This window comes from Mus pahari, chromosome 1, assembly GCF_900095145.1.
Source record: "Mus pahari chromosome 1, PAHARI_EIJ_v1.1, whole genome shotgun sequence".
In the NCBI taxonomy this organism is placed as follows: Eukaryota; Metazoa; Chordata; class Mammalia; order Rodentia; family Muridae; genus Mus; species Mus pahari.
In genome coordinates this window covers 74,529,803-74,544,665 of record NC_034590.1, presented here as the reverse complement: position 1 = coordinate 74,544,665, position 14,863 = coordinate 74,529,803, and the positions used below count along the sequence as shown (strand labels likewise).

Below are 14,863 nucleotides of genomic sequence, written 5' to 3'. Positions count from 1 at the left end.
AAAATTGCAAAGCTTCTGTAAGGCACAGGACACTGTCAATAAGACAAAACAGCAACCAACAGATTGGGAAAAGATCTTTACCAATCCTGAATTTGATATATCAAAAAGTTGGATTCCACAAAACCAAATAACCCTATTAAAAAATGTGGCATGCAGCTAAACAATGAATTCTCAATTGAGGAATAATGAATGGCTTAGAAGCACCTAAAAATGTTCAACATCCTAAAATCATTAGGGAAATGCAAATCAAAACAACCCTGAGATTCCACCTCACACCAGTCAGAATGGCTAAGATCAAAAATTCAGGTGAATGCAGATGGTGACGAGGATAAGGAAAAAGAGGAACACTCCTCCATGGCTGGTGGGATTGCAAGCTGGAACAACCACTCTGGAAATCAGTTTCATGGTTCCTCAGAAAACTGATCATACCTCTACCAGAAGATCCAGCAATACTGCTTCTGGGCATATACCCAGAAGATTCTCCAACTTGTAATCAGGACACATGTTCTACTATGTTCATAGCAACCTTATTTATAGTAGCCAGAAGCTGTAAAGAACCCAGATGTCTCTCAACAGAGGAATGGATACAGAAAATGTGGTACATTTACATGATGAAGTACTACATAGCTATTAAAACAATGAATTTATGAAATTCTTAGACAAGTGGATGGATCAGGAGGATATCATCCTAAGTGAGGTAACCAAATAACAAAAGAACACACATGATATGCACTCACTGATAAGTGGATATTAGCCCAGAAGCTCAGAATACCCAAGATACAATTCGCAAAACACATGAATCTGAAGAAGGAAGACTAAAGTGTGGATACTTTGATCCTTCTTCGAATAGGGAACAAAATAACCATGGAAGGAGTTATAGAGACAAAGATCGGTGTAGAGACTAAAGGAATGACCATCCAGAAACTGCCCTACCTGGGGATCCATCCCATAAACACCCACAAACCCCAGATACTATTGCAGATATCAACAAGAGCTAGCTTACAGGAGCCTGATATAGCTGTCTCCTGAGAGACTTTTCCAGTGCCTGACTAATACAGAAGTGTTTGCTCACAGTCAACAATCAGACAGGAACTCATGCCTCTAGCTATATATGTAGCAGAGGATGGCTTAGGTGGTCATCAATGGGAGGAGAGATCCTTTTTGCTGTGAAGGTACTATATCCCCATATAGGGGAATGACTTGGCCAGGAAGCAGGAGTTGGTGGGTTGGGGAATAGGGGGAGGGGGTGATGATAGGGGATTTTTCAGAGGGGAAACTAGGAAAAGGGGTAAGATTTGAAATGTAAATAAAGAAGATATCTTATAAGAAATAGTTTGTCTTCAATGAATGCAGACTCCTATCTTGAAAAAAGGAAACTGAATAGTGTCAGCAAACACAGTCTTCAGTAGCATTCCTTAAGCATTCTGTGTGTATGTAATGAGGAAGCTGGCACTTGGGAATGTGATGATCTTCTGAGGTTAAGTGAGAATGACCTAGCCCATATTCTAATGGAGGTTTGTTTCTGTCACTGCTAGTTTCCCTCTTATTCTGGTTTCAAGGACTGTCCATTTTGGAAATAAGTTACCCTTTGACATTGTCATGTCTTCAATACAACCAGACTAAGAGTTGTCCAAGTCTCCCAGGAGATTCATAAGTCTTTATGCAAATGGTTGTCCCCTCACAGTGGCCTGCAGGGAGCAGTTGTGACATAGAGCACACATTGCTTCCTCTCCAGGAAGGTAGGATCTCTCCTCAGGCATGAAGAGACTGTATATAAAATAAAAATCATGTTCACATAGGTTTTATACATTAAGTGCAATAACTAGTGGAATGGAATTGAGAGATAGCTTCATGTTTGTTATATGAGCAAACCCAAGAATAGTAAGACTATGGTTGGCAAATAAATGGGCATGACATCTTTGGGTAGGGAGGTGGTAATGACAATGCTTTGCCTATCAAAGTTTTAAGTTTTTAAAAGTCTTCACTCAGCAATTCCTTCTCAAGAAATTAAATTTACAAATGTATTTTTGGACATGGAAATTGACACACATGTATGAGAAATTTTGAGCATGAAAACTGACACAAATGTATGAGAACTTTGATTATATGAAAATTGACACATATGTCTGAGAATATTTGAATACAATATTATTTATAAGACTTATATAGAAAGAGATACCCTGAAAACCTATATAGCCGAGTTCAATTAATGAAACACAGAGATATAAAAAATATATGCCAAAGCTTTTTCACATTCCTACTATGAGTGACCTCAATGACATACAGGCACATAAAGCATCAAGTCAAGGACAACACACATTATTAATGGAAAACTGCAGAGGAGGACAATGAGTCTTCCTTTACAGCGATCTGCATAAAATAGTTGTTCAATATGCCGTACTTAATTTCTCCCTCAAAAAGGATGGCTCTCTCTTCAGGGTGAAGGGGCTGTGACAAGTGTCACCTAGGGATATCTGACTTAGGATTTTTGTGTAACTTCATTTATTTGTTAAGTATTTTAGGTGGTTCTATGTGGTACAGACTGGTATCAAGTTTTCTCTGTAGCTGAAGATGACCATAAAATTTTGCTTCTTCTTCCTTTGCCTAAGTTTGCACCACCATATCCCATTTTATAAGTTGGAGGAGATTGTAAACCAAGGACTTCATGTAAGCAAGCACTCTACCAAATGAGCTATATTCTTAGATGTTGTAAGACTTTTTCTAATCTACATTTTTCCCAGCCAGTGGCTCTAAGCTGAGATGTAGATGTTCACTGTAAAATTTTTTTTTTATTTTTATGATTATAGACCTGAGATGCATATAATACACACACACACACACACACACACACACACACACACACACACACACACATACGGAAATATAATAATTTGAAGTGCTCTTTGATGTTTGGAGAGATAAAACAGAATTACTGAACTGTAAACAAAAAATAAATACGCTTGGTATGCATCTGTGTTAAGACACTCAAAGTGTCAGCAGGCTCAGATATTGGGGTATTGATTAAGCCAGCTCAGTTGTCAACAGGGTCTGGAAGGAGAGAGTGAGGATTAAAGAAAAGACTATTAGAGGACATTATAACATCACTCCAACCAGTGCTGAACCACCTTTATTTTTCTCCAGTCTGCTTTTATACCATTCAAAGTACATGCAAAGAATAGGGCCAGTTCTAGGTCAGGGAATAAATAAAGCATAAACAAAATAGTTAAGGAACAAACAAGGCAATAAACAAAGTCCCATGATTACTGTATTCAGGGACTTACCAAGATGATCAAGATCTTGAGCATACTTCCTTGTCCTAGCCCAATGTCAATTTCTTGCCAATATCCTTGAAGCAGTACCAAGAGCTCTCCACAGGGTATTCCTAGTGAGGGGCCTGTATAGTTATCAATCTTCCGAATTGGAAGTGAGTTGTTAAGACTTTCATTTTCTACTAGACTGTTGACAACCTGACCCCATCATCGTCTTTGAATCCTTCTAAATGTGGAATACTTTTCTTAGATTCCCTAAAAATATTCCATCTTATTTTCTTGGAAATGACCTATCTTTCTTGCTCTGATTCTCTATGGAAAGGTCTTGCCTGTGGGTTTGTCAGCTTGATTTCCCCCTACAGTGTTAAATCCCTGTCCTCTACTGAGTTCACATTCCAGACAGTGGCTGTGAGTCTAGTCTGTACTCTTCAGCAACTACAGATTCCTAGTTCGGAGTGTATGTAAGCATGGCAAATGAAAACTGGCGCTCAGGCCTCAGGTATAACTTCTCCAGGAAATCCTTCTCAGTTGTCACAGTCCTTAAAATGCAACATGGAAGCAAGATTTTAAATGTTTAAAATTCATATCCAAAGGCTTACTTTGTGTTTATGCATATATAGGATATTATAAGTTCTGACTAAAATTGATTCTAAGCTTTGCTCTAGGATATACAAAATGTGGCACAGACAGAAAATATATGGAGAAAATACTTGCTTGGCTCCGTGGGTGAAGGAACCTGGTCTCTTTTTGTCACTGCTCAATCTTGATGTTCTAGAATTGTGTTCAGTACATTCTATTTGGCTGAATTATAATAAGAGCAAGGTGTTTGAGTTCTTGCTCCATTGACAAATGCTGTGTTAATAGTTTTCATTCTGAGGTCCGGCTCAGCTAGAGGACAACAGTAGCTCTTTGTTCTATATGCTTGAGAAAGATACTAAGAAGTATTAGATTTTTTTTTTTAAAAAATATTTGTTTGTTTATATGTATAAATACACTGTTGCTGTCTTCAGACACAGCAGAAGAGGACATCAGATCTCATTACAGATGGCGGTGAGTCACCATGTGGTTGTTGGAAATTGAACTCAGGAACTCTTAACCACTGAGCTATCTCTCCAGCCCTAAGTATTAGATTTTTATTCAATGTTAGTTCACCTTTTAAACATTTTTTATTATTCATTTTTTTACTTATTTACTTCAAACCCCACTCACTGCCCCTCTCCCAGTCATACCCTCCCCTAATCCCTTCTTTCATGACCCTCCCCTTCCTCTCTGCAAGGGAGGGGCCCCTGGGTATCCGGCAGAAGGCACATCAAGTCTCTGTGGGGCTAAATTCATCCTTCTTCTGAGACCAGACAAGGCAGCTCAGGTAGAAGAACATATCCCACAGACAGGCAACAGCCTTTGGAACCATCCCCACTCCAGTTGTTGAGGAACGAACATGAATCCAAGTTGCTTATCTGCTACATATATGCAGGGAGGCTTAGGTCCAGTCCAAGTACGTTCTTTGGTTTGTGGTTCAGTCTCTGAGAACCCCAAGGATCCAGATTAGTTGATTCTGTTGGTCTACCTCTAATCCTTTCCCCTATTCTTCCTTAAGAGTCCCCGAGCTCCATCCACTGTTTGGCTGTTGACATCTGCATCTGTCTGAGTCAGCTATTTGGTGGAGCCTCTCATAGGGCAGCCAGAAGCACTAGAATATTTATCTGAGGAATAAACATTATGTTAACACTACCTGAAACTTTGTAAGGAATCACTAGAAGAATACCGTATCTACTATATATTTGTCCCTCAATAACATTGAGTCCAAAGCATGTTAATACTTCAAAGTTTCTGTAGAATCACATCCAACAATATAAAGAGTATATAAAGAGGAAGCTTGCTTCTTTGCATCTGTGTGGTTCAACATCAATATCCTGTATAATGTGTGGGATTTGTAATTGTAGAGATCCCTGATGTGGGGCCTTGGCAGAGCTGGGAAAATGGCACATCTACATCTGTGTGGGGAACTTCTTTGGATAGACTGGAATTCAAGGATCAGTTTACCTACTGTGGAATTTAGAGATTCAAGTAGATGCAACACTGATTATTTCCTTTTTTCATGGTGTAGGGAGTACAGTAGGTTTCTCAGATATCTTTCAAATGTCAGTTTTATTTTCCCTTGAAGAATGAGATGTTTTAAAGAAACAATATTTCTTGCATTTCTGCCCCAGCTTTACAAAGCAATGTATTTAGGCGTGCATGCCACATGACATGGTATGTAACACCATTGATTTTGTGAACTGATCTATCACACACACACACACACACACACACACACACACACACACACACACACACAATTTACATCTACTTGTCATATCATTCTTGTTAATGAAGCAGACTAATTCCCTTCTACTAGACACTGGGCTTTTGAAGAAATATTTATTTTGTTTTAATTATGTGTATGTGTCTTGTTGAATTACATATGCTGGTTGAGGCCAGAGGAGTCTGTTACCCTTTGACTTGGAATCAAAGACAGCTGTAAGGTGCCTATTGTTGGTGCTGGAAACAGAACATGGGTTTTGTATGAGAGAAGTGTGTATCTTTTATCACTGACGATCTACCTAGCTGCTAGATATTGGGTTTTAAGTTTACATCAGATATAGCAATAAGCTGATGACGCATGATGATAGAAACCAACTAAACATCCCTCGGCTTTAACATCTTCCACTAAACTCTGAACCTCTTCTCTGACAGCATTCGGACAATGCCACGACGGATCTCCTTGGTTTTAATGCTGTAGACAATGGGGTTGATGACAGGGGGGAAGAAGAGGTAAGCATTGGCCATCATGGTTTGTAGCAGAGGAGACACATGATGTGCAAAGCGATGTACCATAGACAAGCCAATCATTGGTACATAATAAGCAAGCACAGCACAGACATGTGAGCCACATGTGTTGAGTGCTTTCTTCCTCCCATCTCCAGTGGCAATTCCAAGTACAGTATGGAGTATAAGCCCATAGGACACCACAATGAGCAATGAATCTAGCCCAAAAGTGGAGGTCACAATGAAAAGTCCATAGATATTGTTAATAGAAATGTCCCCACAAGGTAGATGGATAAGATTGGGGTGGAGACAATAGGAATGAGAAAGGGCATTGTGGCCACAGAAGGGCAATCTCCTTAACAGTATAGGCAATGGGGCCATTAGTATAACACTTTTCAGTCCAATGACAGCTCCTGTGCCGAAGATTCGAGGCAGTGTCAAGATAGTTGTATAACGTAGTGGGCTGTAGATGGCCACAAAGCGGTCCACAGACATGGCCAGCAATACAGCTGACTCCATAATGGAGAAAGAATGGACGAAAAACATTTGGAGAAGACAGGCTTCAAAGGTAATCTCTGAAGTATCAAAAAGGAAGATACCTAGCACAGTTGGTAGAGTGGAGGCAGAGACACCAACCTCCGCCAATGCCAACATGGCAAGAAATAGATACATGGGCTGATGCAGTGAAGCATCTGTTCTGATTACATGAAGGATGGTGCCATTCCCAAGGAAGATGATGATGTACATCAGGCAGAAGGGGATGGATATCCAGATGTGCTCTGTCTCCAGTCCTGGGATGCCAACCAAAATGAATGTTGTAGGTAAGAACCCCAAAGAGCTATTGGAGCTCTTCATGCTGAAATCTCATCCCAGGGGGAAGTGCCACCTCAAAAGTCACAAACTCATGAGTTTATGTTGGGAAAAAATAATTGAGAATCAACAAAAGAGAAGAAAACAAACTGATTCATGTGACCGAAGATCTTATTCTGCAAAATTGACAGTTGATTCTCATCCAGATGTCTTCATTGTAAAGGAGTTTCTTTCTCTGTCACAAAGAAGTTATAGATGGAGAAGAAGTATGCATCCAAACTGGTAAGGAGAAAAGTGCTGTCTTGTGCTGGTGTGGACACTCCTGCCTGGAGGATGCTACTTGGGAGACAACTTATATGCAATCTCAGAATAAGACATTGACTAATGTTTGCAATAGGTGAATAGATGTTACTGATAAATATTTAAGTACAAGATAACTACTTTTAAAATCCCAAGGAATAGGTAGTGAATGATGGAGGAGCAAGGTAAGGCTGAGGTCATGGCAATGAATACAGCCTGGAGCAAGTAACTAGAAAGACTGTGTCCAATTGACCAGGTGAGTGAGAAGGTATCAGAAACCAGGTTAGCTTATTTGTAAAGGACTTTACTGCTTATGAAAATACTGTGTTGATAACATCCAGAATATTTTGACTGGCAGTCTTAAAAGACCTCTAACTTTCTTTGTCAGGATTTAAATTTTTATTTTATTTTATTTTTTTTATCTTCTAGCACCACTGACCTCACAAGAGCACTAATACTAATAGTCTAAGCAGATTTTCAGTAAATGTTTTCTTGGGCAGAACGTGTGGTCAGATGAGAACCACTTTCCAAGCAGAATGTTGTCTGGGCTGGTACAGCACTACAGAAGCATCTGTACAGGGCGAATAGGAAGGGCTTCTCACGGGAGATTTTTAACTCATTCATGAATGCACGCTCTCACTTCTCCCCTCTCTGCTTAACTACTCACACACACACAAGCCTAAACTACAAATTCTCTGGTGTGTATCTTTTTTTTTATTACAGTCATTGCAATAGAGATAATTCATTATTCTAAGTGAGGCATTTTTAAGTTCTGTCTTCAGTACTGGCCTATAACCAAATGGCATTTTCTCTACCAGTCACCACATATGATGAAGAAAGTATAGAGTTCTGGACTTACTCAGGAATCTCTGCGATTTTTAGCCATAAAACAGAGGACACATGTGCTTCTGCTGTTCAGACACAGTCATAAAGTATCCTGAAGCCTTATTCTCAGTTATATTACATTCTGGGATGGAAAAGTTCAGGATTCTGTAAGAAAGTCCTAAAAGAAATTGATTTAGTTTTAAAAGTCAGAGAAAGCTTTACTTACAAAAAACCATTTCAGCTCAGACCGAAGGATCAGCAGAAAGTTTCCAGGTTAAATGAAGTTAGGTGTATCCTGCCGGGGTGTCTAGCTTGCTACCTGTGGGATTCATGCTGGTCTGCAGCTTAAGGTGGAGAGAATCAGAGCAAATCAATGCCCCAGAGCAAGTGATGGTACACACACAAGCCTCAACATTTAGTTTCTTAAGTGCACCAAGTATTAATCTGCATTGAAAGCTCTTCTTGACTTGCTTTATTGAGTCCTTAATCCTCCTGGAGCTTTATCTTGCCTGCCATACCTCAAGAAACCTGAGAGTGAACAGACAAATCTTGGTAGATTCTGGGAACAAGGGGCCTTCTTTTGTTAATTTCCCCGACATTTATTCTCTGCTGGTCTTTTTCTAATGCACCTGCATCTTTGTTTTTTTCTCATCCCTGTTCTCTTGTCTCCAAAGTCATGCAGTAGCACATGTTCTTGAAAGACATCATAATACAGTTGTTCTCCTGAGTTTAGGATGTGTTTCAGAGGATGAGAGGTGATAAAAGGGATCATTTAGATTAAAAACACGCAGCATAGTATAGAATAATAATTCAGAAAATATCAACAGAAAGACAAGAATGTGACACACTGTATCCTACTGTCCTGGAACTGGAGAGACTATGTAAAGTGCATCCTCTTCTACTTGTATGTGTATTTTTTCTTTACTGTTCAAGACAGCAATGTTATTACTTTCTACCTCAGACAGTATATCTGAATATTTATCATAAGCTTCTAGCAACAAGTAAATGTTAGTATTTCTTGCTCACAATCTTCTTTTTAAAATATTCTCTGAGAGATCACTTGATCCCCGGTTATCTAATTACACTATTCTTTCCTATTACTGTCTGAATGATGCTATTACTGCATTTATGTGGGAAACAAGAAAACATACAGTTTTCATCGATAGATCAGCACCTGATAAAATGCATGAGTTATATGTGTGATACACTAGAAGATTATACTAGAAGCGATACACTATAAGAACTATTTCTGGAACCTATGACCTATGATGCTTTTTTTTTTTTTTTTTTAAACTTTCCCATAGGCGTCTTTAGTTTTCTTGTCATTCTATCTTACATGTTCAGGAAGCTAAAGTGGTGCCTATTAGTAGGAAGAAAGCTACAGAGCTCTGCCCAGGGATGGAGGTTGAAATCTTTCTGAAGCTGTTTTAGGATGCAGGGCTGGGAGACCATAAGCTTGAGCACTTACCACTTAATACTGGATGTGACCAGAGAAGCTCACTTCCACAAGTTCTTGGCCTATGCCATCCTTAGCTTCATAGATCTGTGGCTAGAATGATGTCTTGCATCTTTTAAAGCCAATCAGAAGCTGCAACAGTGGAGTAAAAAAGACACGAGTCAGGTTCCCTAAAGAGCACTTACTAAGTAATCATACTGTTTTCTAATTATCAGATGCCCCTAAGGAAATAAAACATGGGTATGAAAATGAATATGGATCTAGTTATCTTATATGATGATTAAATAAAGAATTTATGGAAATTACTTAGAACATTTTAAATCCTTACAATGAAAAATGAAAGCAAACACTTGGAGGACATTATGTTATCCAAAAATAGTCATATAGAAATTAAAGTTAGAATAAAAATTACAAAAGGCTAAGGAAAGCAAGGTAATGGTAGGGGGATGAGAAGAGTTTGATCAGATATATAATTTTATATTTAAAAAGGATGAACAAATCCTGGTGTTCTGTTATTGCATAGTAGGATTACAATATTTATCTATTTTAATGCATTGCCTCTTTTAAAATACACAGCAGAGGATTGTGAATACCATCACCACACAGAAACGCTAAAAGATGGATATGCTATATTATCTTGATTCAATCATCTAGTGTGTAACTATGTTGAAAGATCATATGTTTGTCTAATTATTGTATCAGTTATAGATAAAACACTATTTAAACATATTTTGAAATAAATTCATCATAATCCAGTTATAAGATGTACTAAGATTGCTTGGGAAGTGTTCTCTTTGTGCCACTAGTTTTACAAGAGTGAAGAGGCTGTGTATAGTTGTATAGTTAGCAAAAATGCTTTAAATGATAGGTATAAACAAATATATGCAAAATCTAGTTATTATAAATCAAGAGTGGCCTGAGAGACTTAGAAAAAGGTGGGAAATTAGAAAAAAGTATTTAATAAGTATAAGAACACAGCAAACATGAGGTATTCTGACATCTTATAGATTCAGGGCACAAACTCTATCATACTGGAAAAAAATGGTTTTTAAGGACCACATTGAAACTGAATTCAGTGGATGGGTAGGAATGATAATAGAAAAGTGCTCAACAGGTGCTACTGGAGAAGAAGATACATTGTATTCTACAAAGAGAGACATAAATGTGAGCATCATTTGGGTCATCCAATAAATGTTCCTTCATAAATGCAAGGAAATGCTGGGATGTTTTCTAAGAAGACAGGAAGCAAAATATTCAGGTGACACACTTAAGTGGTTACAAGAATAAACAATGCAGGCATAGTACCTAGACAACACTTTGAAGAATAGCACATCAGTGCAGATCTCATGATAAATAGGAATTTGTCTGATATACTACGTAGTTTGGGAAAAGAGCTTTGCATTTGGTGAGTGCCATGTACCCAAGACTAGGCATGTAGGTTAGACAGAGCACAATCACTCCAGGGAAAAAAATCCAAATGTAAAATGTACTCTCTTTCAACTCTTAGATGTATAAGCTCATGGCTGTCTGAGAGGAGATCTCACAAAGTTATTGCAATTCGTTCATTTTCAGGACAGATTATTAGAAACAACAACAGCAGCAGCAACAAGAAGACACATAGATCGCTGGAGTAAATTACAGGTCATGAAAGAAAAATACAGCCTACCTTTATTCTTATCCTTCTTATGATCTCCTAATCTGAGCTGGAGAGAAAGTAAGTAAATGATGGGATGTTAGCATGGATTTCAGTGTGTCAGAGGAAGGGAGAAAAGAATGTTTCCATTCTTCAGGTTTCCTCACTGCAGGGGGTTTAATAGGTGGGACAGAGATGGAGCACAGTTGAATGGATGGCTTAGCAAAGATCAGAAGTCATGAGCAGCAGTGAACTATCTCTATGGAAAAAGGACCCACAGGCCATTAAGATATAAATACTTTATTATATTAAAAACCATGTTCAAATCTTCAGCTTAAATTATTTACCTTCACATCTTATGGCAAATTATTAAGTCATTTAATGGTGAAGTATTTAAATTTTATGTGCCTATGAATTTGAATATTTTCTTGGCCATTACCCCCCCAAATAATAACACTGTTAGTTAATATAGTGTGAGATTGAATAAGATGCTTTGAGGTCTTTGCAATTTTAACACATGTTCCATACATTCTTTTCCCATTTAAAAACAGTCTCCAAGGAAGGATTATAAGAGGCAATAAGGTAAAGAAAACCGCAAGAAAACCCAGAGTCAACTATCTTGGGCTCATAATGGGTCTGATGGAAGCCTTCGGTACATGTATTACAGTTGTTGAGCTTGATTGACTTGTGGGACTCCTAACTGTGAGAGCAGGGGCTGTCTCTGACTTTGTTTTCTGCCTTTGGGACCCTTTCCTCTCACTGGGTTGCCTTGTCTAGCTTTAATAGGAGAGTTGATGCTTAGTCCTACTGTAACTTAATATGTCATGACTGGGTGATATCCATGGAGGCTGGTCTTTACTGAAGAGAAACTGAACAGGAGTGGATTGTATGAGGAAGAAGTGAGGTTAGGTAAAGAGGAAAGTGAAACTGTGGTCAGGATATAATAAAATAATCTCTTCAAATATACCATTCTAAGTCTTCAGGTACATCCACAGATTACCCATCTATGGTTAAGATTAAACTGTGTATGAGTCATTCAAAAGTCTCTCAAATATTTCTGGGAATGTTCACTGAAAATAAGGTTTACACCAAGACCATGAGTGCTTATTAATAAGTCGCAGTGTTTACTTCTTTTAAACCAGGCTGCCCCCATTTTTGTTGTTGTTTTGTTTGTTTCTTTGTTTTCTTTTTTAGTATTTCCTTAGGAATTAAGTGAGAAAGTGAAAAAATACTTTGTTAGCCACTTATTTTAACTAGGCCATACATGTGAGCATGTTGGATTGGAACAATATATTATTGGAGTCTGGTGAGGTCATCAGTGAATACATTACTGAAGACAATAACCACTTCTCTCCTCAAATGCTTCAGTAACGAAAGCTGAGAGGTGAGGGATGTGGATGGGGATGAGAAAGGGTTCAGAGTATCCCCACAGGGAAGCTGGATTAGATCTGAGTGCAGACAGTAGGAATGGGAGAGCACATTGTGGCCGCAGAAAGGCAGACGCTTTAGGAGAAAAGGCAAGGGGAACATGAGCAACAGACTCTTCAGACCAAGTGTAACACTGGTACCAGCAATGCGGTGCAGAGTCAGGATGGCGGTGTATCGGAGTGGGTTGTAGATGGCGACAAACCGATCCACAGACATGGCTAGAAGAACTCCTGACTCCATGATGGAAAAGGAATGTATGGAGATCATCTGCAAAAGGCAGGCTTCAAAGCAGATTTTATTGGCACCAAGCAGAAAGATTCTGAGTACAGTGGGCAGGGTCGAAGCAGAGACACCAAGCTCGGAGAAGGCCAGCATGGCCAGGAACAAGAACATCGGCTGGTGCAGAGAACTGTTTTTTCTAATCACAGCCAGAATGAGGGTATTGCCCACAATGCCTATAATATACGTGAAACAGAATGGGAAGATCAGTCAGGGGTACCATGCTTCCAGACCAGGGAAACCAGTCAGCAGGAAATATTTTGGGGTGAATTGACTGCTGTTGAACATTTTCCTGTGCTTGATGTCTGGGGACTTTGGTTTGACAGGGCCACAGATATAACCTGACATAAAATGCAGCTTATTAGCTTATTGTAGATGAAAGGAGACCAGATTTTCATTCTTTCTTTCTTTCTTTCTTTCCCTCCCTCCCTCCCTCCCTCCCTCCCTTCCTCTTTCTTTCTTCTTTCTTTCTTTCTTTCTTTCTTTCTTTCTTTCTTTCTTTCTTTCTTTCTTTCTTTCTTTCTTTCTTTCTTGTTATGGTCTACCAATTCATGTCTCACATACGTTATGACCAACTCAATGTGACCATCAGTGCAATATAAAATTTGTTGTGATTTGCAAACAGGTATGTATATAGAAGACAATATGACAAGAGACTGTACTAATCTCAAGTCAAATTAATTTCTCCAATTGATCTTATGGTGTATAATTTCAAGAATGCATTTTTCCCCTTTCTCTAGAGAAAGAAGGCATTCATTAGAAAGACTAAAATTAATTAAACTAATTGACTAGGCATTCTGTAAGTTTCTACTAAAGGATATTTGTATTTAATTTCCAGTGGTGGATAGAGATAAGAATTAAAAGAGCTATGACTTTAATTGTATATAGAACTGGGCAAGTGATAAATACACCTAAATTTCATTTCTACCACTTAAACAACAGACAAAGCAACTTTGAGAATACGGAATTATTTGCCTTTACTGCAAAAACCATCTCTAGGATGGGCTCAGCTCTTCCTCAGTATCTCTCGTAGGATCCCTCGGTGCTTTGCACACAGAGGTGGAGGCGGGTGCAGAACAAGTCTATGCTTGATGGGAAGGAGCATTTTGCTCACTGGAGTTTTTCTGGGTGCAGACAAGTATTGCATTCTTTCAGAAAATTTATCCACCATTGGTTGTCTACACACGGGACTGTGAGGTTCACCGCATGAGCGGGGTGATAGGCAAGAATATAGACCTTTTAGAGTGCATATCTGAATCAACTCAGCAGAAATGAGGACAAAATATTAATGTGTGTTTGACACCGCTGAAGCCATCCCTGAGAAGGCAGTGGATCTAATTATCTCATCAAAGAGAAAAATATCTATCAAGAAGAGGGGACGTGACTCTGCTCGCTAATATATGAGAAAACTTCTATTCAGCATGGGGGTGATTTCTCACTTGCTGAGATATGAGGGAACTTCTGCTACTGAGCATATGATGTACCCTCTGTCATCAGATGAAGAACACGTATTTGAAGCCCTTCTGGAAACAATGAAGCTTGGCATGCTGGGAAATGTCCTGGAAAGAGGCTGAGGCACTGACTTGTGGGTGACTTCATTCCAGTCGTCTGCTTTCTAGAATGTGTAAGTTTTGAGCTTGACCTTTAAAATCTGTGAATGGAGATCATTATGTTATTAAGACAAACTAAGGGGGTAGGTCTAGTTATGAAACTTCGAATTGCAGTGGTCACCAGCCACAAGAAAGTGATATTGGCCACTGGGTAGATAATAGTTCTCTAGCCAGGTGCCTGGAGTTTCTCAGGAGTAAAGGTCAGAAATGGGTCAGGAGCTCCTTGATAGAAGTATTGCAACACGCAAGGTTCTGTCTCGTTAAAATTAATATTACAGGATATAGATTTCCTTCCAACTCATACTTGTCAGCCTCACTTCATCATAGTTTTAGTCTAAATTTCTCCCTGCTTATAATGCTTAAGGACATCATACATTTTCTGTAGTTTCCTTCTCTCTCTCTCTCTCTCTCTCTCTCTCTCTCTCTCTCTCTCTCTCTCTCTCTC

General features: G+C 38.9%; 1 protein-coding gene and 1 pseudogene across 1 annotated transcript; both read right to left on the bottom strand.

The window, feature by feature from the left end:
- Positions 1-5,978: 5,978 nt before the first annotated feature.
- On the bottom strand, positions 5,979-6,932 carry LOC110338409 (olfactory receptor 51J1). Its single transcript, XM_021221773.1, is given in 3 exon segments — positions 5,979-6,368; positions 6,370-6,629; positions 6,632-6,932. Coding segments are annotated over 3 exon segments (951 nt in total).
- Positions 6,933-12,394: 5,462 nt separating this feature from the next.
- LOC110321444 lies at positions 12,395-13,096 on the bottom strand (annotated as a pseudogene).
- Between the last annotated feature and the right edge of the window lie 1,767 nt (positions 13,097-14,863).